General features: G+C 41.0%; 1 protein-coding gene across 3 annotated transcripts in view; it reads right to left on the reverse strand.

Moving 5' to 3' along the window:
* Positions 1-25,331, reverse strand: part of LOC143219220 (protein O-mannosyl-transferase TMTC1-like) — a 719,300-nt gene extending 693,969 nt beyond the window's left edge. For 2 of the 3 annotated variants that reach the window (XR_013011281.1, XM_076445165.1), the window contains exon 1: positions 22,673-25,330. Coding sequence is in view for 2 of the 3 variants with exons in the window: in XM_076445165.1 (XP_076301280.1) it covers positions 22,673-22,986 (314 nt within the window). In the remaining variant the exon portion in view is untranslated. Of the gene's footprint in view, positions 1-22,672 lie in introns of all 3 variants that reach the window. The other variant, XM_076445179.1, reaches the window with a different exon arrangement.
* Positions 25,332-25,563: the final 232 nt, after the last annotated feature.

Here is a 25,563-nt window from a genome sequence, read left to right on the forward strand (position 1 = left end):
GAATCTTGTATCGACGAGGAAATCGTATATTGTATCGTAGTATCGTACGTCCGCGATAAAATCAAGATCGACTAACACGCTCAGCGAGCGACCATCTTCCGCTAAAGTGTACAAGGAGCGCGGGCTCCCGGTTCGCGGCCTCGTGGCCGCTCGCCTGTATCTTTTACTTCAGTGACCATTAAAGAACTAGAGCCAATTTCGTATCGTGATTCTTGACCTGCGAGATCCGTCCTGCCGTGAGGGCTGTCCCCGTTACCCCCTGTGCTCGAACCATCTGGCCGTTCGCGTCATTGTTTCACACCGCGTTTCGTGGAGGCTTGACTCTCGGACTCGGCTTCACCGAGCCCGAGGTCACCATCGTGTTTCGCGTGGTATTTTGTAATACCTGGCGCCCGAACTGTTATCGCGTCGTTCGTTCAAGCCTCCTCAGAATTCCGCTTTTGCACCGAGAGGACCGTGTCCGCACGGCCCGGTCTCAGCGCCTATAAAATCTCGGGGTTGACCGTTTTTCGGCGGCCATACAACCGCCCGGAAAAAGGACAACGTCGCAATACATATAGCTTATCTGAATAAAACTTGAATAACTTCCCGTATTGACGGTCAAAGACAATCTAAGTGGGAAGGATCCTTAGAACACGTCAAAACAGGCAGCTACTGGGAGAACCAAGTGCTAAGGTCGCCTGGAGGGGGGAGGGGGGGAGAGGTACGTAAATGTTCGCGCCGTGCCTCTCAGATCGGTTGCGTCCGACGGAAGGTTAAAAAATAGGTGTGTTACACTTGGTAACGTCGCTTGTCAGACCCGACATAGGGCCGCAGCAGTTAAACCCGAAAATGTCGAGGGACAAACCTAGAACCTCGATTTTCCATGGCTGTGTCGGGTTCCCAAAAAGCTGTAGGTTCGGTGCAAAATTCCAGGAGTCATTGACACCGTTATTGAAACCATCATTGAAAACCGTCGCCGTAGGAAAGTCCACTCCCAATAATATTTTCCACCCACAAACAATAAAGAACGAGCAAAAGAGGGTGCCCCCCCCCCCTTCATTCCGGTAAGAAAGACAAAGAAACACGGTAGTGGATGGATATTGAAAGTCGTTCGAACGTATCGAGTTTCTCAAACAGCGTGGAGTAGAGTCGCGTGTCTAGTCTTTCCGTGATGATTTCCATCTCAGTCGGTTGGCAACGCGTCGCGTTAGTCACTGCGTGTTATGCGATCTTCGGTGGCTTCCGCCGACAACGGGGCGTTGCATTTTCCGAAATGGGCACGCGTCTTTTTGATCGGCGACCAGCGAAGTGTCCTCTATCGTTATCGCCGTCGGAGTCAGAGAGGAGACTGAACAGAAAGGTAACGAGGCGAAGTTCAGGTCTCCGGTTCCTTTTCGTACATACATACCATACATACGAGCCTCTAGTTTCAATACGGAGCAGAGGAGGTCGGGAATGCGAGAGTATATGGTACATGGATGAGACGTTGGGATGGGGGGGGGGCGATGTCGTCGGAGAGCTTTTATCGAACTTTTCACCTGGAGAACACGTAGCGAGAGCTCAGATAGGTAGCCGGAGGTTCGCTCGCGAGCAGTCACGACGCAGTCAATCGTCGAGAGAGATAAGACTGAGCGGAACGGTCGCCTGGCTGCGCTAGCTTCCGTCGGAAGAAAATTTGCAAGTTAGGCGGGTTACGTGCTCTCTCTCTCTCTCTCTCTCTCTCTCTCTCTCTCTCTCTCTCTCTCTCTCTCTCTCTTTCTCTCGACTTCCGGCATCGTGGGCGCGCACGCGTTCTCCGAAAAAGAGTTCGTCGCGGCCACGTCGAGCATCGACACGAAAAACCCAGCGCTCTCTCTCTCTCTCTCTCTCTCTCTCTCTCTTTTGCTACGGCGCGGAGAGCGAATTTCGAATTTAAAGCGGTTCCGATGCGACGACAGGACACGACGTCCTCGCTCCACACGGAAATTTGATACGGTTCGTGGGAAAGTTGGGTTTATGGAGAATTCTCGTGGTCGCGTTCTGCGGTTTAGATATCCCATTGTGACGGAGTTATTAGCGTGATCGTAGCCGGATAGTCATCGGAAATAAGAGTCGCGATGAGCACCGCTGAAAGGCGATACTTTTTAGGGATTTCTGATGACAGATATTTTTTTATGGTCGTCGGGTACCAGTTGAATCTCGATGAACATTTGACTGGGTTCGTGTAGCCTGTTCAACTAATTCTGCGTTTCATTTACATATTTTGTAAGATGTTTGACTTAACACGAATGAATAAAAAAATTAAAAAATTAAAAACTACTCTAACAGATAAGATGGGTTAATATGAGGGGTACCGGAAAGTAATGTCGTATTTTTCTCGTAAAATTGAAGTAGTACAATGAAATAGTATCAATGACTTTCTGCCACCTGGTAAGTAACTTTTCAAAAAATATAGAAAGTCCGGTTTTTACCTCTTCTAAATTTCGGAATTTTTTCCACTTAAAAAATGCTGCATTGTCCTGAACAAATGGTCATCAGAAGGTGCGACATCGGGTGAATAAGGTGGGTAACACTTCCCAACCTAACTCTTTGATTTTGTTTGAGTCTTTTTTGCAAATAGTTTACAAATAACAAAGCTCCCGCAGGATTTTATAATTTTCTACACAATTCTATATATAAATTGAATGTCATATATGTGGCATCAAAATATACGTTGAAACTATTAGGTACAATGGGTAAAATTTCATTGAACATTGTAAACAAATTGTGGGTGTTGACATGAGAGTTAAAAGAGTGACCTAAGAGAATGTTAATGGACACAACTTTATTGAACATTTTACACAAATTTTGGGTGTTGACTTAAGAGGATATTAATGGACACCAATTTTTTTATTGGATATTGTAAACAAATTTTGGGTGTTGACCTAAGAGAATATATGTGCAGTGAACCACGAAAGTATTTGAACGCACTTTTAAACACAAACAATTTTATAATTGTACCAAACGACCTGATATTTTGTAAGCAATTAGAAGCATTGGTTTACTAAATGATCTGCAAAAAAGATTTTCCAAATATTACAATTTACGAGGTTGAATGCAGAAATAAAAAAGGCATCTTTTAAAACTTTTTTATTTGGGTCCATAATGAAAATTTAAAATATATGTTTTGTAGATCTATGATAGTTATACACTTGCTGAAAATTTCATAAAAATCGATTAACATACCCTAGAGCTACAGTGATTAAATGTGGTAAAAATCATAGTTTTTCGCGACTTTCGGTCAGTTTCTGCTTAATTTCAACAATTTCAAATTTTCAACATGTGTATAACTAACATACATCTACAAATCACATATTTTAAATTTTCATTACGGGCTCTAATAAAACAGTTACAAATGGTTCCTCTTTCACTTTCTCATATAATTCTTAGCAATTGTAATTTTATCAAAATCTGTTTTACATGTCATTTGGTAAATCAGTTCTGCTAATTGCTAAAAAAAGACAGGTCGTTTGGTCCGATCATAAAAAAGTTATACTGATTTAAAGTGTGTGGAATCAGTTATGCTCCTTACTGTAACAGTATTTTTAAATTCTTCTAATGTTTATACTATTTCAAACGACACCTCCTCATTTTTACTATAAATGCATAAAATCCGCAGTAGACTAATGAGGTTCACTGTGTGTCAATCAGACAGATTGCGTCATACAAGCATCAGCCCACGGATGGCTTGGATAATTTAGAATTGGAGCGTTCATAGTCAAAGAACCGTATCCTGTAACTCGATAATGAAGATTCTTAGAATCCGCGATCCTATAATTGATCGAACAGCTTGCGACGACAGAAACGTTGATAGATCAATCAGAGTAAAGGACGAAACGGTACATTGAATTCGTCCGATCGGAGTTAGCGGTGATGAAGAGCAGTTGAGCCTTCGGCGGAGAGCGCTCTCTCCGCGTAGATAACTCGTAGCAGGACTCGCGAAAGAGGGGCGTAACTAATGAAAAACGTCTCTCGGCGGAGAATTGGATAAAAACCGCGACAAAAGCGGGCGTAAAGCTTTGAAGTACAAGCTTCGCGGGATAAAGCTTGCCGCCGACAATTTTTATTCCGGTCGACACGCGCGTAACTGGCTCCCTCATCCTCGACGTATGATGAAACAAAGAAGAATATCTCTCGGGGAACGGTATAAGTTCCTACTTGCGACAAATGTGATTATATCGATCGTCATTGTACAGGCACAAAGAGCCCCGGCGATAAATGGACGAGAGTGTGCTCGACGAAAAACGCCTGCGAATCCTCAGTGCCGAAGAAAAATGTAATAAAGCATGGGCCGTTACCGCGGTGTACGCGCTGCGGAAGAGAAAAAGAAATGGAGAAAGAACGGAGGAGAGAGAGAGAGAAAGAGAGAAAGAGACCGATGCCTATTTTCTTTCTGTCTTCTTTCGTTTCCCGGCGGATGAATGTAAATATTAAAATGCAAGGACGCTCGGTTGATGCCGAGACGGAAAGGGAAAACGAGATTTCGCGGGGCTTAATGGATCTTCGCGGAGAACATTTGCATTTCTTGATGGCCTTTCGCGTGCGCGATGTGACACAAACCCGCGTGACACTTGCCGCGAAACGCGACGGATTTCGACGAATCGTATTTACCCGAAGTTTCTTTTCTGTTTTAATTTCCGTGCCGCTTTGCTGGCCAGATTTCGCCAGTTCTTTTATCCTCACCCAAATGGAACGCGTGAACAACTTCGAATGACGGTTCCGTGTTTAATGCTTCCATTATCTTCACCTGATCGCTGCGCCTCCATTGCTTTGCAAAAACTGTGTTCGAAGTTGAACAAATTATTCGGGTGTTTGTCTATCTGGCAATTAGATGCAATGCACAATAATTCGTCCATTTGCTTATATACGTTTCAATTACAGTCACTGAATTTAAAAATGAGTAAACGGTACAAATTTATCAGCTAACTTCTATCGCAGTTTGTTTTAACAATTTTTAGTAATGCAGCCGACGCAGTTACAATGCAAACTTGAAAATTTTGTACGGAATTTTGGTAAACGAATGTAACAGTATCCTGTAGACGCATATGGTCTTGGTGTGCGTAGAAAATAGGAGAATATTACAGGTACATACTGACACAGAACAAGCATTTTTAAAAGGCAACATCGTAGATTACTTACAAATGTTTTTAACATTACGTAGCTCCTAAATCATTCTAAATAATATTTTTAGTTTTTAAAATAAAAATAATCACGGGTGAATGTATTAACTTGAAATTTTCTTCGTATCCATGGAGTATACAGGGTGTCTCAAAATTAGGTCCGGAGCCGAAAATGGGAGGTTCCTGAGATCATTTCAAGCGACATTTTCCTTTGAAAAAATGTCGTCCGCGGCTTCGTTAACGAGTTGTTAACGAAAAACACGGACCAATCAGAGCGCGAGCTAGACGCGTGCAGCCCGGCGCGCCGGCAGCCGAGTGTCGGTGGCACGCCGCGATGTCGTAACGAACAAAAGTTTCTCGTTGATGTGAATCCTCGCCTATTTCGATAAGCTTTGGATATGTTGTCAATACCATAATTCTGAACAACATTTCCCTTTACAGTTTCTGTCGATCGGCTTTAGTTTACGATATTATTGTAAAAATTTGTAATTGTAAATCGATCGATGTACTATTTCCTATCCGATTTCGATAATTTTTGGATATGTTGTCAATACCATGATTCTGAACAACATTTCCCTTTACAGTTTCTGCCGATCGGCTTTAGTTTACGATATTATTGTAAAAATTTGTAATTGTAAATCAATCGATGTACTATTTCCTGTCCGATTTCGATAAGCTTTGGATATGTTGTCAAGACCATGATTCTGAACAACATTTCCCTTGACGGTTTTTGTCGATCGGCTTTAGTTTACGATATTATTGTAAAAATTTGTAATTGTAAATCGATCGATGTACATACTATCTCCTCGCCGATGTCGATGAGCTTCATTTCAAAGGAAAAAGATATTTAAAACATCGAATTTATAACATATTTCAAAGTCATCGAAATCGGTGAGGACCCACATCATCGGCAACTTTACCCGAACGATAGAAGAAGCACAAACTTATTGAATCAAAAACTCACTTATTCAGCCGTAAATCCATTTGACTACCACATACAACCACCACACTTTTACATAATTGTTGAACTCGTAGCACACTTTTATAACTCGTATCGATATCGAACGAAATTACTTACTCCGACGCGGAAAGAGTTCGATGCTCTTCGCGATGCCGCGCGAAACTGTGCTCTCCCAGCGTACAATGTATTCGATGAAGGCGTCGTTTAAAACAAATGAAATCGTTCCCAAGGAGATATTGATTTTTCGAGAATCATATGATTCTCGAAAACACCGATTCGAAGATTATGTAAAAGTGTGGTGGTTGTATGTGGTAGTCAAATGGATTTACGGCTGAATAAGTGAGTTTTTAATTCAATAATTTTATGCTTCTTCTATCGTTCGGGTAAAGTTGCCGATGATGTGGGTCCTCACCGATTTCGATGACTTTGAAATATGTTATAAATTCGATGTTTTAAATATCTTTTTCCTTTGAAATGAAGCTCATCGACATCGGCGAGGAAATAGTATGTACATCGATCGATTTACAATTACAAATTTTTACAATAATATCGTAAACTAAAGCCGATCGACAGAAACTGTAAAGGGAAATGTTGTTCAGAATCATGGTATTGACAACATATCCAAAGCTTATCGAAATCGGATAGGAAATAGTACATCGATCGATTTACAATTACAAATTTTTACAATAATATCGTAAACTCAAGCCGATCGACAGAAACTGTAAAGGGAAATGTTGTTCAGAATCATGGTATTGACAACATATCCAAAGATTATCGAAATCGGATAGGAAATAGTACATCGATCGATTTACAATTACAAATTTTTACAATAATGTCGTAAACTAAAGCCGATCGACAGAAACTGTGAAGGGAAATGTTGTTCAGAATCATGGTATTGACAACATATCCAAAGCTTATTGAAATTGGTGAGGATTCACATCATCGAGAAACTTTTGTTCGTTACGACATCGCGGCGTGCCACCGACACTCGGCTGCCGGCACGCCGGGCTGCACGCGTCTAGCTCGCGCTCTGATTGGTCCGTGTTTTTCGTTAATAACTCGTTAACGAAGCCGCGGACGACATTTTTTCAAAGGAAAATGTCGCTTGAAATGATCTCAGGAACCTCCCATTTTCGGCTCCGGACCTAATTTTGAGACACCCTGTACATATTCTCATATCCTGCATAGTTTCTTTCGAAACATTTATAATTGCTCAAGTTCATTGACGTGGGTTGATTGTATTGAATTCACATTTTTTTAAAATAACGTTTCATTTGTCTTGATTTTATAGAATAGTGGTTAACATAGAAACTTACAGATCTGTTGTTCAAACAATTGCTTGTTCCGATTACAGCTTGACGTTGTCCATTTAGTACAGAAAGATTTGACTGATTTCAGAAGTGAACTATTAACTTTTCGACGTAAGTAGCTTAACTAATCTGTCGAGCTGCGTTCATTGATGTATTAAAAAATATGTATTAGGAAGCCATTCCATTAAAAACAAAAGAAATTGATCTTCATATGACCTTTACGCGTCTATTCATGAGAAAGCTAATACACCAACAAGTCTCTAGCTCATCGGGAAGTTAGTTTAAAATCAATTGCAAAAGTACCGAACAAACAGACAGACAAACGGACAGACAAACAGACAGACAAGAAAGCGAGCTAATAAAAACGTGGTAAAATGTGTCTCATTCGATACCATTTCAAGTTCCTCTGAAACAGTTTTTCCTACGAATCACAATAGCGGGGAAATCAAGATATCGAAATCGAGCGAGACACCCTGTATAAAGATTAATAAACTAATAGTGCGCCCTATCTTTCTGTCCTCGAGTGTATATGCACGAAAATTCGCAGTTCGGTAAAAACCGAACCAGGAAACCAGAAGCGTCGTGTCGTCCGCGTCATAAACCGAAGACTGTACGTGATTCTCGCGAACGTCTTCTCCTGAAATGCCGCAATCTGTCACGACATTTTCGGAGGATGTACTGGTGGGTGTCCTCGACAAAGTTGAGCTGTCAATAACTTCGTTACGTGCGATCATCGGCGTATCTGTGTTCTTTGGCGCGGTCCTCTTTCCAGACACGGCTGGAATGGCCGGTCGGGTGGCGAACTGTAGGAGGATTTTATTAAACCGCGCGCCGTATCGAACTGCAGTTCCAGGATATTATTGTTTCGGCAGGGATATCTCGGGCGCGGAAGGGCCGTCGTGTTCGAGCGGAAAGTGGAATCGCGCGAGCACGTGCGCGCCGAATATATACGTAGGAAAGTTGATGGCCGCTTTCGCGTGGAACGTTCCGAAATCCCTGGGAAACTTGGCTGCGCGGGGATAACGGGGTGTAACAGCAGGGGAAAGAGAGAGGGAGAGAGAGACAAAAGAGAGAAAGAGAGAGAGAGAGGTCGCGAGCGTAAAAGGCACGGGTTCAACCGGCGCTACATGCATTCCGAACTTTCGGGATTGTCGGCCACGTTTTCATTCCCGGTGCTCGAATTTCGTGAGCAAAATATTCTAAGCGCCGCGCCGTCAAAGTTTCGCGACAATAAAGAGATCAAAGCGCGGCGAGTCTATGCGGGCAACAAGAGAAAGACATCGAACGAGACGCGTGCAGCCCTCTGTTTCCTGTCCTCGTGCGCTAGAAGGGTTGGATTGTTCGGAATCTTTGACCTACGTCGTTGTCGGCGAGAAGAAAAACAGCAATCGTCGCTGGGCACAGAAGCAACAATTAGAAATAGAGGTGAGGCCTATTCACGATCAAGCATTTTGCGCAACAATGCCTACTGCGCAACATGATTGATCGTGAATGATAGTGATTGACTAATTAATACAATGTGGATTTGCGTAAACATCATGCTGCACAATAATTGTTGCGCAATATGCTTGATCATGAAAAGGCTTCTTTAGGCTCCTACCGAAAATATCTTCGTTGTTTTTAGTAATACGAAAAAATGTATCAGCAAGTAAATATTTGGTTCAGTGGGGCAATTATTGTGACGGAGAAGTTTTTTTTCTTTAGGTCGTATGTTCCGGTATTTCAAGGTGATTGTCGTTTTTTCTAAATGGAACGACGTACTTGGATTAGTGTAACATTATAGCTAATGGAAAGAAAAATTCAACCACCAAATGATCTGTCAAGGAGTTATTCTTCAAAAAGAGCATAACTTAACGTACAAAGACCATATTTATGCTTGGGTTTCGTTGATGTAAACGGCATAAGTTGATATAAAAAGCATTTCGTAAGTTTACTGAACTAATTGGTAAATGTTGACTCATCCGTGAATGAAAAATATTAAAAAGTTCCGAATTTTGACGCTGCCCCCATTGACAAAAATTTACTCAGTTTTGGAAATCATTTTCGTTTTCGCCTTTTCAACTGTCTCGCGATTTAACGTATACTAATGTGTGGATTATCAACTACGGAACCTAAAATATTTATTTCATTATTTACATTTATTTTTGGTTTATTTCGTACACGTATTTTCTTTTCTACACTTCCAGTTTCTCGAAAGAGCTTGAAGGCGCTCTTGATAGTTATAACTAGACTGCGGATCTTTATGCAAAATAAAATTTTTATATATCGATTACAAGCTATAGGAGCTAAGTAAAAATTCATTTTCCTCATTAATGATTTTTATATGTTAAAAATAGTATATCGGCATTATTAAACTCTTTTAATCTTATTCCTGTTTTGAATTACACGTACTCATTTTTGTCATAAATGCATAAAATCCGCAGTCTAGTTATAACACTAGGATGTCCCCGATCAGATATGTTGTAATCGAGCTTGCACTGCGTTTCATCTACATTCGCAGTAGACGATTACAATATCACATTTTTCGCATCGAATATTTGACAATTTTGTGTTAGATACTTCTTGTAGAAAAGTACGTTTCTGACACAAAATTATCAAATATCTCGTAAAGTATTGGCTTTAAAATTGGGTTCAATTAAAGAATAAAGTGCAATTGCACCTGGCGGGTGCATCATCAGGAGGAAAGGACCACGGAAAATTCTTAGGTAGCTCTAATGAACACTTGTGCGAGGTCTCGTCAAAATCGGTGTGTATCAGATGCCAAGGTTCCCTTGTCAGTCATTTATTTGCATTGGGAGATAGTACAATCTAATCATAAGTTGTACTACACAGTAGTCGACAAATATCCAAGTGTTTGCCCTCGATTGGTTAGCACCGGTTGATGCATTGAAATTCACCCTGCACGTATGTCTAATTGAAGTAGGGGAAATAAAGTTGAATGGATTAATTAGCCGAGTTTTGCTACATAAAAACTTTGTTCAGCCAATCGAATCGCACTATGCTCACATGTAGAAACATAAGTACATATATTTCGCCAATGAATCCGAATGAGATTCAATTTCAAACAGGTTCTTTGAAAATGATTGTACTTTGTGCAGTCAACCGGCAAAGGATAAGGTTACTTTAAATCACTTCAGGAATCACAATTTTCAAGGAAATACAACATTTTTAGAACATCCTACATACACAAACTTTCGAGAGAAAACATTTTAATATCTAATGTGTGATTTGAAGAGAATGTAGTAATTATTTATGACTTGAGTTACGGTAGTTGTTACTTTTTGACTCTAATAACATTTATTGTAGATACTCCGAAACTGTTAATATAGTACATATATTTTGAAGCAACAATGCTTTATACAAAGCATAAAGTTAGAATGTTATACATAATTTTTGTTTATATTTCACAACAAATAAAATATGCTTCTGGAATTGTAGCAATATACATCGAATCGGAAGATAAATAACATTCATACGACGAATCATTCGCTTTCTGTACCTAAGAATGTTAACTATCTGTAAATTCTAAGACAGCAAGGTTCCGAGTACTTTTGCAGCGTTTTAAAATAGTAAATAATAAGGTTACGATGCATAAAAATCTTCAAAGAAATAAAATTGATCATATTAAGATTAATATTATTGATTAATCAGTTGAGTCTGATAAAAAGCGAAATAATATGCTATTGCACGTCCATACCATTATCCTCAACTGCAAACTCCATGCCAAATCGATCGTCACCATCGTCAATTTTGTTCTAAATGAAATATACTGTAGTCCATGTGAAATTAGGGAGGGCTTAAGTCCTCATTTTGCCGGTTTAGAATTTGTTTAGAAATTACAAGCCTTCGAATTTTGTAATTTTTGCCTATATTGGCGAAAGTGAGCCTCACTTACGAATTTTGACCTCTGGGACGTTCGTTCGTACATTTTTTTTAATTCAGAAAAGATGGGGCTATAACAAACTAATTTTTTCAACCTTGATAATTAACTTTATAATGTCGAAAAATGTGAACAAATTCTTCTTTTGCGTTTTGTTTCGATGGTGGGCTAGAATGATTTAAATTTTGAAAAAAATATTGCCAAATTCCTGGGAGATTCACCTTCAAAATGAGTCCTTCAGAAGAATGGGATTTCAAATCCCATACCAGCGGTATAGACAACTGACCAAAATAGTAGAGCGCACGACTCGCCTACCTGAAACGGGGGTGCACCACGTCCTTTTCCAGCTCATAGTGGCGACAATATTCAATTCTCTATCATTCTGGAGGGCTGATTTTGAAAGGGAAACTCCGAGATATATCACTGTATTTTTTTCAAAAATTAAATCACTTTGGCCCATTGTCGAGAAAAACGCAAAAAAGAAAATTTTAAACAAGAGTTTATATAGTTAATTATTGAGGTTGAAAAAATTATCGTATAACAGCCCAATCTTTTCTGATTAAACAACAAAAATGTAGCACAATCGAACAGACAGTCCCAGAGATAAAAATTCGTAAGCGAGGCAAACTTTGAAGGCCTATAATTTCTAAACAATTCTAAACCGGCAAAATGATGACTTAAACCCCCCCAATTTCACATGGACTACAGCATGTATAATTTAGAACAAAATCGTCGACGGTGACGTCAAAAATTGATCGATTTGACACGGAATGACCCATGTACGAGATTCGCAGTGAATTAACGGTTCGAATCAACTTCGACAGGCCGACTTCAGCTCGCAGAACATCCTCGACCGTTCGCTCAGAGGCTGAAACTTCGACAAAACTGAGAACACCTTGAAAAGCACTCTACTAAAGCGGCATTCCACTTGGACCCGGAGCAACGCAAGCAAACTTCAGAAGCCCCGTACCAATTTTTCGGAGTATCTCCGCGCGGATCAAACGCGCCGACAAGTCGGCGGTAACGAGGCCCCCTTTAATCCCAGGTGAAACGAGCCACGGGGGGACAGGGTGCGGGAAGAAGAGTAGAGAAAAATGATTGTGCGAGATGATTAGAAGACGCTTATGCAAACTCCGTCGAAACGACGCTCGTCCTGATCGTTAATATCCCGTAATCTCGAGACGAACGAACGTGACTGCCGGGCGCCGCTGGCCCGGCTCTCGTCTTGGAGCCTCGGGAATTATGGATGCGCTCCACTTCCGGTAACGCGCGAAACGCGGAAGCGCAATGTTAGTGCCCTCCTCGCCTCTCGGTTCGCCGAGGTTCCTTCCGGTAGAGAGCGTAGGAGCCGGGGTCCCGTCTCGCCGCGCCGCGCCGCGTCGAAGTTAGCAACAGCATCTGGAGCGTTAAGACGAATGAGCGATGTGCCGGTGTCTTGTGGTATGATGGATCGCCCAATACCAGCCAATATGCAGTATTGCGCGGCCCGTAGTGTGGCAAACTGGTATCCATGCATCAAATCGGCGCTGGTCGGAAGGCCTGCTCCCGTGTTACGTATCGATACCCCGTCCTGTAACAAGGGGACGCGTCACGACGCGACGCGACGCGACACCACGCAGCTTCGCTATCGTTCACCGGGAACCATTGGCGGTCAGGTTCTTGTCCTCGCCGCCCGGATGGACCAAGGCAGACCATACGGCGTTATCCGGGCTACACCGAACTCGCATCTGCTGTTTTCCATTCTACGTTCCGGCCTGGTGAATCGATACCGGTCGAGAAATTGTCCGGCACGGATTTCGTACGGTGCGCCACGACGATGGTGGTCGGGGCCAGCACGAACCAAGCAATTCTGTGGGTGTGCTTTGTTCCGGGAGAGAGGAACACGGATGCCTACAGATTGTGTGGTCGATGCAGATAATACTGTTTGACCTGATTATACCGAATCGTATCTTTCTGAGTGACTTCGTTTCGCTGTGCCGACTCAACCCGCTACCGACGTCCACTATTCCCAAATCTCATCCGTCTGTTTCAGGCGTCGCGCTTGACGAAGCGGTGACTGGGTCGCTGTTCAGCTGACTTTTCGGGAGTTCATTTAACTTTTCAGCTTGCAACGAGCTACCTGCGCGGAGCTTCGCTATTCGAACTATTAAATTATCCGGCAAAGTGGCTGTCGGTTAGAAGTACTTTGGATAACATAACAGGGTAGTCCACTTAAGCGTGGACCCAGAATATTTTTTTTAATTTTGACAAAGTACACACGATTTTGTGTGTATAATTTGAATAGTGTCAAGTGGTACAGTATTTCGCACTAGTCGTTTTCTCTCGTAGTTTTCAAGGTTACCGATGTTTTTTCGGAAATAACCATATATCCGTGTTGCATCGCGTAGATCGTAAAAAAATACATTCAAAAATGACCTCAGTTGACCATGAACTCCGAAGATGAAAGTTAAACTTAAATTTCTTTTGAAAGAAGAATAGTGAAGGCTTTGCCAGAAATGCTAACACCTGTAGATCTGTAGGAAGTGTCTTTCGTAGCACAAAGATACAGTAAATAAAAGTAAGTCATTGAAAATTTCATGATCAATCCATCACGATATATTCTTTGTCACAGTACCTATTTGAATGTTTTTCTTTTTATGAGCTACGCAATGCAATACGAAAATATATGTGGTTATTTAAAAAAAAAACTTCTGACCTTGAAAACTACGAGAAAGAGCAACATTTAACAAAAAAACAACCCCTGGGTGATATTGACCACTCGACACCATTCAAATTACACATAAAATATTTTTCACTTTGTCAAAATTGAAGAAAATATTCTGGAAGTCACACTGAAGTGAGACACACTGTATACTCCCAATCAGTATACATTTTCACTATACGGATGTGGTTCCGAGCAGGCGCTTGAAACCGAAATGATTTCGATACTGGTCTTCCACTAATAAGGCTGTACCGAAACCGAAATCATTACAGTACAGAAATTTCTGAATATCAAAATCATTATATGTATAGTACCGAAATGTATTGATAACGAAATCGTTACAATGCCGAAACCGATATACAGTTAGTCTCATAAGTACGCTCTTTAAAACAGTATAACTTTTTCAAAATCGGTCCAAACGATCTGACTTTTTTTAGCAATTGGAAGAATTGTTTCACCAAATGGCGAGCAAAAACGATTTTGAAAAAGTTGCAATTGTTGAGGATTATACGAGAAAATAACAAAGGCACTTTAGTATTTTAAATATAGTAAATAATCTCCTATATATTTTGAAGCTTGCGTACAACTTTGAAAATAAAATATTTTATTTGATGTAATAAGTTTTGAAAATAGTATTGGGTTAGCAAGAAAGTAATTTCGGTATTTTAAGGTGAAATAGAGCCCAATTTTCTTATTCAAGCAATGAACTTTAATGAACAAAATATTTTCCCTTTTGTTCGACGATCTTTTGCCAAAAAGAATAAATAAGAACATATTTTATTGATTAAAGTTCATCGCCTGAATAAAGAAATTCGGTTTTATTTCACCTTAAAATACCGAAATTACTTTCTTGCCAACCCAATATTTCAAAATAGTATTTTATTAGAAAAGTATTAAAAATACTAGGTTTTCATCTCGAAATGTTTTATTATTTTTATTTTAAATATTTTGCTGAAAATATTATGCTCATATTCAATACATTTACGAGTATAAATTGTTTCTCAAAGGATGATCCAATGTTTTAAGTAAGATTAAAGTTGTTCATTTGAGAAGCCAGATTATTATAATAAAATATTTTATTTTCTGTTTCAGATTGTTAAATGGAAATATTTTATTTTATTGATTTAAATTCTTGAAATGTTAACATTATATTTATAATAGTTTTTTAGATTGTCAACATCAAATATTTTACTTTTGAAATTATACAGGGTGTCCCACCCGATTTCGACATCTTGATTTTCTCGCTATTGTTACACGTAGCAAAAAATGTTTCAGCAAAGGCTTGAATGGTATCGAGTGGAGCATATTTTGATGTCATTAGTTTTTTCGTGAGTGGACGTGTAAAGGTCATATAAAAGTCAACTTTGTTTTTTTAAATGGAATGAGGTATTTTTTAATACATCAATCGATGCAGCTGGACATTCGTTATAAAAAAGTACTAACCTATGTATGTCGAAAAGTTAGTAGTTCAAGAGATATTTCAATTTAAATAACTCTAAAATACCATTAGTGTCGTACTGATTAGACGTTAGTGTTACTTGTGTAACGTCTTAGTACGACAGTAATGGTATTTTAGAGGTATTTAAATTAAAATATCTCCTGAACTAACTTTTCGACATACAGTCAGCGGCAATAATAAGTGGACACCCTTAAAAATCGCATAACTTTTTAGAAATTGGTCCAAAGGTCTTGAATTTTTTTAAGACGTTAGACCGGCTAGTTCGCTGAGAATAAGTAAACAAAAAATTACGATTCCAATTGATACGAATTATGCAAAATTTTAAAAAATGATGTTTTGTCAACTTTTTTATCTGGGCCTGTAACGATAATTTAAGAAATGCGTTTTATAGATTTCGATAACTTATATTGTCAACATTCCAATGAGCTACATACGTTTAAAGATGAGAGCTTAAGGGTGAAAGTCGCAGATTTCAGCCTTGCCAGGGCATTCCGCCCTTACGTGATCATCTTTAAACGTTTGTAGCTCATTGCAATGTTGACCGATTTCGATGAAATTTTCAGTATGCATATAAGTTACCGAAATCTATAAAACGCATATTTTAAATTATCGTTACAGGCCCAGATAAAAAAGTTGACAAGACATCATTTTTAAAAATTTTGTATAATTCCTGCCACTTGCAATCGTAATAAATTTTCGTTTACTTATTCTCTAGCGAACTAGCCGGTCTAACATCTTAAAAAAATTCAAGTCCTTTGGACCAATTTCTAAAAAGTTATGCTATTTTTAAGGGTGTCCACTTATTATTGCCGCTGACTGTACATAGGTTAGTACTTTTTTATAACGAATGTCCAGTTGCATCGATTCATGTATTAAAAAATATCTCATTCCAGTTAAAAAAACAAAGTTGACTTTTATATGACCTTTACGCGTACACTCACGAAAAAACGAATAACATCAAAATATGCTCCATTCGATAACATTCAAGCCTCTGCTGAAACATTTTTTGCTGCGAGTAACAATATCGAAAAAATCAAGATGTCGAAATCGGGTGGGACACCCTGTATATTCTATTTAAAATACTACTTGTTTAAGCCAAATGAAATCTAAAATATTAAATAATATTTGAAATATTTATTTCGCCAAATTTTACCCACCTCTGATTACAACCTGTTGGTCTTTTGTGGTCATGCGAGATGGTTTACGAGTTTTAACCTTCCATCGAGTGCAATACACGCAGTTATCGAATGAAATGTATGAAAGTAATAAGATAGGCTGGCCCATAATCATCAAATACAAAAGGGGTGGAGTATGGTCATAGTGTTGGAAAAGGGGTGGTCCAGGGTCATACAAATATAAGAGGGGCGATTTACGATCGGACAAGTAGAATACGAATGACTGGCCAGACGAATGGAGCGGGGGTAAACTTTAGTTGACAAATGCAATAGAAATGGTTTACGAGTTTTAACCTACCATCGAGTGCAATACACGTAGTTATCGAATGAAATGTATGAAAGTAATAAGATAGGCTGGTCTATAATCATCAATTGACAAAGGGGTGGAGTATGGTCATACTGTTAGAAAAGGGGTGGTCCAGGGTCATACAAATATAACAGGGGTGATTTACGATCGGACAAGTAGAATACGAATGACCTGTGGTCAGACGAATGGAGCGGGGATAAACTTTAGTTGACAAATGGAATAGAAATGGTTTACGATCAGGTCTTTCGTCAAATAAGTAGAATTGGTGGGTATATGGCCAGACAAGTGGAGATAATCTTTGGTCAGGCAAGTAACATAGAAGTTATTCATGTTTAGACAAATAGAATAGGCGCAATATATCAGCAGACAAGCAAAGTCGGGATCGTCTATGGTCAAACAAGTAAAATCAAGATGATTTATGATAAGATACGTAGAATATGAATTACTTATGGCCGACGCGACGCGACGTATGGAATAGAAATGATCTACGATCAGGTCGTGGGTGAAATCAGTAGAATGGGGACGTACGTGGTTAGACAATTGGAATGAAGATTTTCTTTGGTCATACATACAGAATGGGAGGGATCGACAGTTAGTCCAATCGCATGAGAATTGTTTATGGTCAGGTAACTGAAATAGGAATGACCTATGGTCAGACGGATTGAATCGATTAGTGTAGCATTAAATTAGCCACTGCAATGTAGATGAATAATTAGAATAGGTATGGCTCGATTTGAAATTTTTAACACATTTTCAAAAATTATATACAGTCGGTCTGATAATTGATGACAAACACTTTAAATCAGAATAACATTTTTCAAAAATGGACCAAACGGCCTCGGTTTTCTGCCAAGCTAGATGAATTAGTTTACTAGACAACCTGTAATGAAAATTTTGGAAACAGTGTCTAGTCCAACAAAAAAATTTGAAAAGTTGCTTTTTATAATAACTGTCTCATCTGGGCTTGTAACAAAAATATAAAAGATGCTATTTGTAGATTAATATAAATTGTGCATATGCTGAAAATTTCATCGAAATTACTTAAATGATTTATGAGTTATAAACGATTAAAAATTGTAAAAATTACTATTCAAATATGATCGTATTGTTTGGCGATTTTCACCATTTTCAATCGTTTATAATTTGTAAACCGATTTCGATGAAACTTTCAGCATGTACATAGCTTATATGAATCTAGAAAAAATTTGTAAGTAAACGTTGCACAAAGTTGTAAACAGAAACTTCTACTATTTTTTTGTAATTCAGAGTAAACGCAGTTTTCCCAAAAGTTTCATTATACAATATGTTGCCAATGCTTGGCAGAAAAACAGAAGTCATTTGTTTCACTTCTAAAAAAGTTATTCTGATTTGAAGTGTTGTCATCAATTATGAGACTGATTGTATGTATTTTATTAACAACTTTATTGCAGTGAATGTATAATATCAATTAAAAAGAACACTGCTTACGAATCGTACATTTATCAGAATACCACGTCATCCTATGACGTGATAAAACCAATTTATTATAACATCATTATAATTATAATAAATTACGATGTTAGTATTGGATACCATTTCGCTTGGAAAAAAATATTGAGGAAGGAGGAAGATGCACCTCTAGTACGGAAATGAAATTTTCTGCTTAGAAATGTCACCTGTTATACACAATCGTAGTTAGAATCAATATCAAGCAACAAAGCCAGCCTACATTTATGTCACTTTTCGCACGAATGGACGTTAGACAATTTTCTTAGTTCTAATAATTATCCGTGTTTATTATTTACCTCGCCGCACATAAGGCGAAATGATTAAATTACGACGACAAAAATAGAAATAAAAATTTTCTGTAAACGAGTGACAAATACCATCATAACGTACTCCAAGAAACATCCCACAATGTACCGTGAGAATTTTTTTTTTAACGCAACACAGTAGTTGGTGCACCTGTGCAAAGTGAAATTATCTTTCGGTCGGCCAATATCAGTTAATTGCGCCAGTATTGTTGACGACGTACTTGCTGTCATTCTATTTTCTTCGATTTAAATCCGCCAAGTTTTCTACATGGATATTGAAGCGTCAGGTATGTACTTTCATCTCCAATTATTGTTCATACAAAGGTAAGTTGTACATACTGTTAATATACTATGTTCTATGGTATACTATTTTTGTTTAAAAAATATTGATATGTTTACTTTAGCTAGAGTTATATAAACAGTTCCACTTAGTCAATCGATTTTTCTTTACTAGTTCGAGAAAATGTCCTTTAACTAATACAAAAAATTAAAAAACAAGTCCCTGTCTTTCAATAGAGCGGATTGTTTACAGGTAGTCACGTCGACCGCGCTGTAAAGAAAATGAAGATTTCGAGAAAAGAACTATTCGACGTGTTAAGAAGTGAACAGTTTCTCAAGTTTTCGTCATTCAAGTGTAATGAACTATTGTCAAAGTATATATTCGACAAGTTTGGTGTTGGTGAACATTCTGAACATTATACAGGTTGTTTTGTTTATCTGATTACGGAAATATCTTGTGACGCACTGAAGTTACGAAAACAATTAGTTTACAAAAATTGCTCGGTATGAAGGGTACAATCATATAGTCTAATTTTTTTGAGGACTAGAATGGTGGAGAGGGGGATTTGAAAGTCAAATTAAGTTTTTTTAAAGGAATGTCCTATTTTTTATACCATGGATGGATAGAGTATCAAATTTTGAGTATAATAGTGTTCACCTTCATACGTCCTAAACCTAATAGTTAACGAGATATTATCCAAAGAAGAAAGAAAATTGTTTCGATAATATCACGTTAACTATTAGATTTAGGACGTATGAAGGTCAACACTTTTATACACCGAATTTGATACTCTATCAATCTGTGGTGTAAAAAATAGGACGTTCCATTTAAAAAACTTAATTTGACTTTGAAATCCCCTCCCCCTACCATTCTACATAGTCCTCAAAAAATTAGACTATATGATTGCACCTTTCATACCGAACAATTTCTGTTAACAAATTGTTTTCGTAGCTTCAGTGCGTGACAAGATATTTCCGTTATCAGATAAGAGGAGCACCCTGTATAATGCAAATAAAACGTGTAGTTCAAGTGTTTGTTTCGAAACTTTAGATGAAATGGCGTGGTTGTAAATACATGTACAGTACAACCGTTTTAACAGCAAACACATGAAATGGGTTCATGAAGACTTGAATCTTCCACAAATACAGCCAACTTCAGAGAAAAATGTGCGAGGCAGTAATGATCACGAAAGCAACGATGATCAAGAGCTTGATGATGATGCTGATGATGATGATGATAACAATGAGGATGTAGAATAATATTCTTATTGCATATTATATCTCGCTAATCAAAGTACAGAAATAATTTAGTGTGAAATTGCTTTCTTTTAATTAGAATACTATGGACCCTTGACCCCAATTAACACTAAGTAGTTACTTTTCCGAAGATAATTATTAACACATTACCGACCAGTGATTATTGCATAATTTTTAAGAATCTATGGTACATAGCTAAACACTTTTTAATGGAACCTTCAATAGCAACAGCAATTTTCATTATGAACTAACAAGTCACCCTTAATAACATCATCTAATAGTTTCATTTAAGATTGCAATATAAAAGAAAATTTCTATGCTTTCTTTCGGTACAGCACAATTATTGAAAATCCTATTAATAGGCTTCCGGTGGGTAAAGTGTTGAGCACTCTTCTTATAAGCATTTCTATATATATATAACCAAAATATCAAATAAAATCTTATTTTATATTTTTGTCGTCCTAAAATGGTTAATTTGGCCTTATGTGCGCCGAGTATGTTTGCGAGTATCCTGAGAGTAGCGGAACTAATTATGCGAACCGCTTTATCAAGATTCGTATCGAAATAAAAGTCCTCCGAATATGATATCGCGTGTGAGGCGGCGAGTCTCGTTGTACATATCAATGTAAGTGCACGCGCAGGATTAAGCGGCGAAGTTAGATATGTTCGGGACTATTGTTACGCGTAATTGGATAGGAGATCAGCGCCGTAGTGTTACCTGTAACGATGCGTTACGTGTGGTTCATTTGAAATGCACGAGATAACAGTTTGCTTGCACAGTGATCGCGATCGCGAAATTTCTTCCCGAGGTGTCGTACGAATTCGCCTTCACGCAATCACGCTTTTAACCGAGGCTCGCGAGACCGACCGGGGCGCAACAAAAACGCGACGTGTAATTATTCCATTCGCGATAACCCGACGGAATGGAACGGCCACGCTTATTCCAGTTTATTTTGAATTCGCAGCTTTAATTGCGGGCTCCACGGTGTCTACTAATTGTGGCTGTACAGCGAATTCGTTTTAATAATACCGCCGCTGATTGCCACGCTGATACCCGCGAAGACTTTCATTGACATCATATTTTCCTCCTTTTACGGCCACTGTGACTTCACCTCGCCGCCGATGTTCACGCAAAAAGCATCACTCGAATAAATAAAAATCCATTCAAACCCACTTGCTGTAGCGGAGTCGGCGAACAAACTGGTTAAATGACCACTATTGTATCAAATTAACCCCTTCAGCTGTGATTCATCTGGTGCAGAATTATCGAAGCCCTCTTCGGACATTTAATGCGAGATTTGTGGGGAAAAATACATAGAAAATGCGTGGAACGCATCTGATTGATGGTCGAATATATGGAGAGTTTGTCTCAAGATTTTTGCCACGATTTTACTGTAATCCTACATGTGGTTGTAAGGAAGAACGCCGCATGTCACATACTTTCACTTCCGAGATATTGCCGTTAAAGTTTTGATCACTGATTCTTCGATATAGGATATCGGTTATATTACATTGCTTTTTTGAGGCTTTCGAATTGGGTTTCGTCGCTTTTTTCTGGTAAATACGTAAATCCTATACTTTAAAGCTCAATTAATGCAGAAACTCAAATTTTTTGAAATTGCGACGTGCACCGTTTTTCCTTACAAACAGTAATCACACGTGCCAATTACGTCAGTGTAAACGACGAGTAGTGATCAGAGATTGTTACCCAATAGTTTAGCACGTTACCAGCAGATGTTCAATCCAAACTGGATGATCGAATCAATTAACCCTGCAATGACAACCTGTCATCCTTTGGCCTCGGGAACACCGTGACATTCTGAATATTATGAAGCACTTTCGAAAATTCTTTTTCATTCTTCTTTCAACACCTCAAGTAGTGACAACTCAAGAAATTCTGAAGTTGTTTAAACATTCTAATCTTTACTTTCACTTTTATAATGACTTCTATGTTATTCTAGCGTTGAAAGGAGTATCACAAGATTCTTGAACAAGCACATTTCAGCGTTATTCAAATGCACGAGAATTGCTTGTAAATAGTGTAACGATTCCATCTGGCAAGAACCATTTCGCGCGTCACGCAGCGACCATAAGTCGTCGCGGGGCATTCAACGCCGCGCCTCGCTGCGAAATTACGAGTTCAAAAAACATTACCAATTTCGCGCAACTAACAGGCGAAACAGAAAACTTTTAATGGGCGCAAAATTAATCGGCTATTCCGCGGTGCCGTTAGGAAGCCGTAAATCCGCCGCTAAAAGCGAAACTTTTTCCTTAAAAGAGTTCCTGGCAAAAATTTATGTCCGACCCACAATAGACTTTTTCACGAAACCGTATCAAAGCGCCGGGAATCGCGGTGGTCCACGACGCGACGGGCGAAAGAACACGAAACAGTGAAAAAAAAGAGAAAGAGGGAAATGTCCCATCGCTCACCGAAACGTCAACGTAGTCAGCGGCCTGTAGCTCTTGTGGCTGTTGATATCGTGCATAGGTGTGCCCCAGAAATCGTCCTTGAGCACGCTGGTCCAGGGTGTCTGAGCAAGTACATCTTTGTTCCTGACCACCGCCGGTATATCGTCGTGCACGAAATCACCGCCTAACGCGTTCAGGTAGCATCCAACGGCGACCAGAGCAACGGTCGCATAAATGCACCATCCAGGCGGTTCGTTTCCCTCCGCGGCGTTGCATCCGCTGCGACCGAGCCTCTTGCTCGTCTGGCAGCAACAGCCGTTATTGCGTCGTCTCATGACTCACTAACTACCGCGTACTACAACACTGTACCGCCGCACAAAAGGGGTAAACGTTCTGCCGCGATTGTCGGGTATAATCACTCTCATGGAGCCAAGTACGCTTTCATACGCCGCTATCTGCTGCGCTGATAAATCCCGCCTGAACAACCGGCTCGTTGTGGCTGACCGTTCCACGGTTCGATCGCTGATCGCATCTCAATGACCGCGACGCCGACGACATCGACCGTTCTTCTCGTCGAAACGGTCGAAACGATCCTGTTTATTCCGCTCGGTAGCACCTATTTGTTCCCATCGGATCTCGAGATCCCCCAACGACAGCACTCGAGGGACGTTCTCAAAGAACTTGCACGATCGCGAAACAGTTTAACGCCACTCGTGCAGCAACGCCGTCGTGCTTTACAAGCTAAAGACAGCCGGGGACCGGGCCGCTGATATGTCAGCGTTGATAGCGAACCGATGATAGTCGTTGCACACTTCCATTTACGCGAAGCAGGTTACTACTTTGAGCACTCGTTGGTCTCGCGGTGAGCTTGACAAATGACTGCGGCGGTTCATTATTTACCAAGCCCGGGTCTCTGCCCGGTGTGTCCGTTCCGAAGAGAAACCAGGTCTCGCGGCGAACCGATTGCTCTTCCGCGGATAATAGTTCTCGCGTGGTGCTTGTTTGGCCGGGATTGTCCCCGCGGGAGGCACCAGCCTCTGTGTCCCCTTTTTTCCTAGGACAGGACTCCCTCTCTCTCTCTCTCTCCGTCTCTCTCTTTCTCTCTTTGCCGCGTGTAACGACGTAACAGCTCGTTACGGTCGTCGGTATCGGGTTGCCGGACCAGACTCGATGCGTCACCGACCTACGCAAACAATTTAGCGACCTGTTTGATAGCGGCGAGCAGGACGCGCGCACACGGCCGACTCGTTTGCCCCGGGAACCGCGTTAACAAAGAAACCGAAAAACCGAGCTCACGCGCGCACCGAGCTTCTCAACTCCGTTCCAATCGTTGACACAAACAAACAAAGAACGACACTGCTCGCGAAAACAAACCGTTAAGTGCTCCGAACCGGGGAATACGCGCGCGACGCGCACGAGTCTACCGCGTCCGGTTTCACTGGTAACCCGTGGTCCTCGGTGTTCTCATCCGAACAAGCAAAATGCACGAGTCACAGTGTAATTGCATGTTCCGTTTAACGCGCCACCGGAAGAGCCTTCGTTTTTCCGTGGTCCGGTGTCGGATAACGCCGCGGGGAGACTATCGACGCCGCTCTCGGTCCTCGCCGCAGGCGGACGATTCTCCCGGCGTGCCCGCTATTTGCTTCCGTTTTAATTCCGGGCCGGCAGCTTCCGGTTCCACGGTCGGCGGTCCGACTGCAGCCCGTTTTCCACCGCGGCCAGCGAACCCCGCGAAATTATGGAAAACGAGCAGCGACGGCGGTAACGGCTAGAGGACGGGTGTATGACCCAGATACACGTCGCTGTGGCCCGGCTCCTCTATTCCCGCGACTTTACTATGCATATAGATCTATACAAGCGGTCGTATCTAGCCGGAGGCGCAGCTTCGAGTTCCCTACGGTGCGGTGGCCTCTTCTTTTCCGTCTCTTCCTCTTTTCCTTTCTTTCCTTCCGACCACCCTCGTGCTAGCTATCACCGCGATTCACCCGGATCTACTGCCGCGGCTCGACCGTTTTCTTCGCAGACACCCCGTGCCGCGAAATCGAATCTCTGACCCGGTGTATCGAGCCTCTTCCGCTTCACGATCTCGATGCTCGCTCCCTCCGTAACGGAGAACGCGACTCGGCGACACACCACTTCCCGCTCTCATCCAGGGGAAACGTTGAACCGTTGACGCGTGAACGAAGCAGTCGACGAGCGGCACGCCGCGCGCGTCTGGCCACCGTCTCGTTAGTACACCCTACGACACTTTCTTCCCCCCGCAACGAAGCGTTTACACACAGCACCGGAGCCAGTTACACAGCCGGCTGACGCATTGCCGCGCCGTCGACGCAAATCAGACTTTGCAAGCGTCGGAGCGATAGATTTATCGATGCTGCTCGGCGATCCCCAAAAAGTTTCTTGAGGTCACTACGACGTGTCACTCGATCTTAGATCGTGACGCCGGAATCACCGATATCATTTGCATTTCACGCGGACATCGGTGCAAGTGTTAACGTTGCATACCGGTGTTAAACTGGAAGAAACACACAACGCGGGGCATGATCACTGAACGCACCTGTCGACGCGACGGAGAAAAGGACCGCGAGCGTGCGTCCGCGCGGCGATCGAGCTCGAGCGGATCGTCGCGGCGACGATAAGCGCAAGACTAAAGGACGACGGCATCCGCCCGGTTATATACCCGGCGCACTCTGACCCGCAAACCGCGCCCGCGCCAGCGCACCAGCCACCAGGGCTTTTCTCTCCTGCCACCTACGATGCTGTCTCTGTCCCTTTTTTCGCACGGCTTTCGTTACCTTTGTCGCGCCCGCGCTCATGCTGCCGCTCATGCTCGCGATCGCACTCGTGCGCCCAACCACCCATCTCCCTACCTCCTCCCACCACCCTGCTCGGCACCATCGCACCCTCCTCGC

The sequence above is a fragment of the Lasioglossum baleicum genome, chromosome 2, assembly GCF_051020765.1.
Source record: "Lasioglossum baleicum chromosome 2, iyLasBale1, whole genome shotgun sequence".
NCBI lineage: Eukaryota > Metazoa > Arthropoda > Insecta > Hymenoptera > Halictidae > Lasioglossum > Lasioglossum baleicum.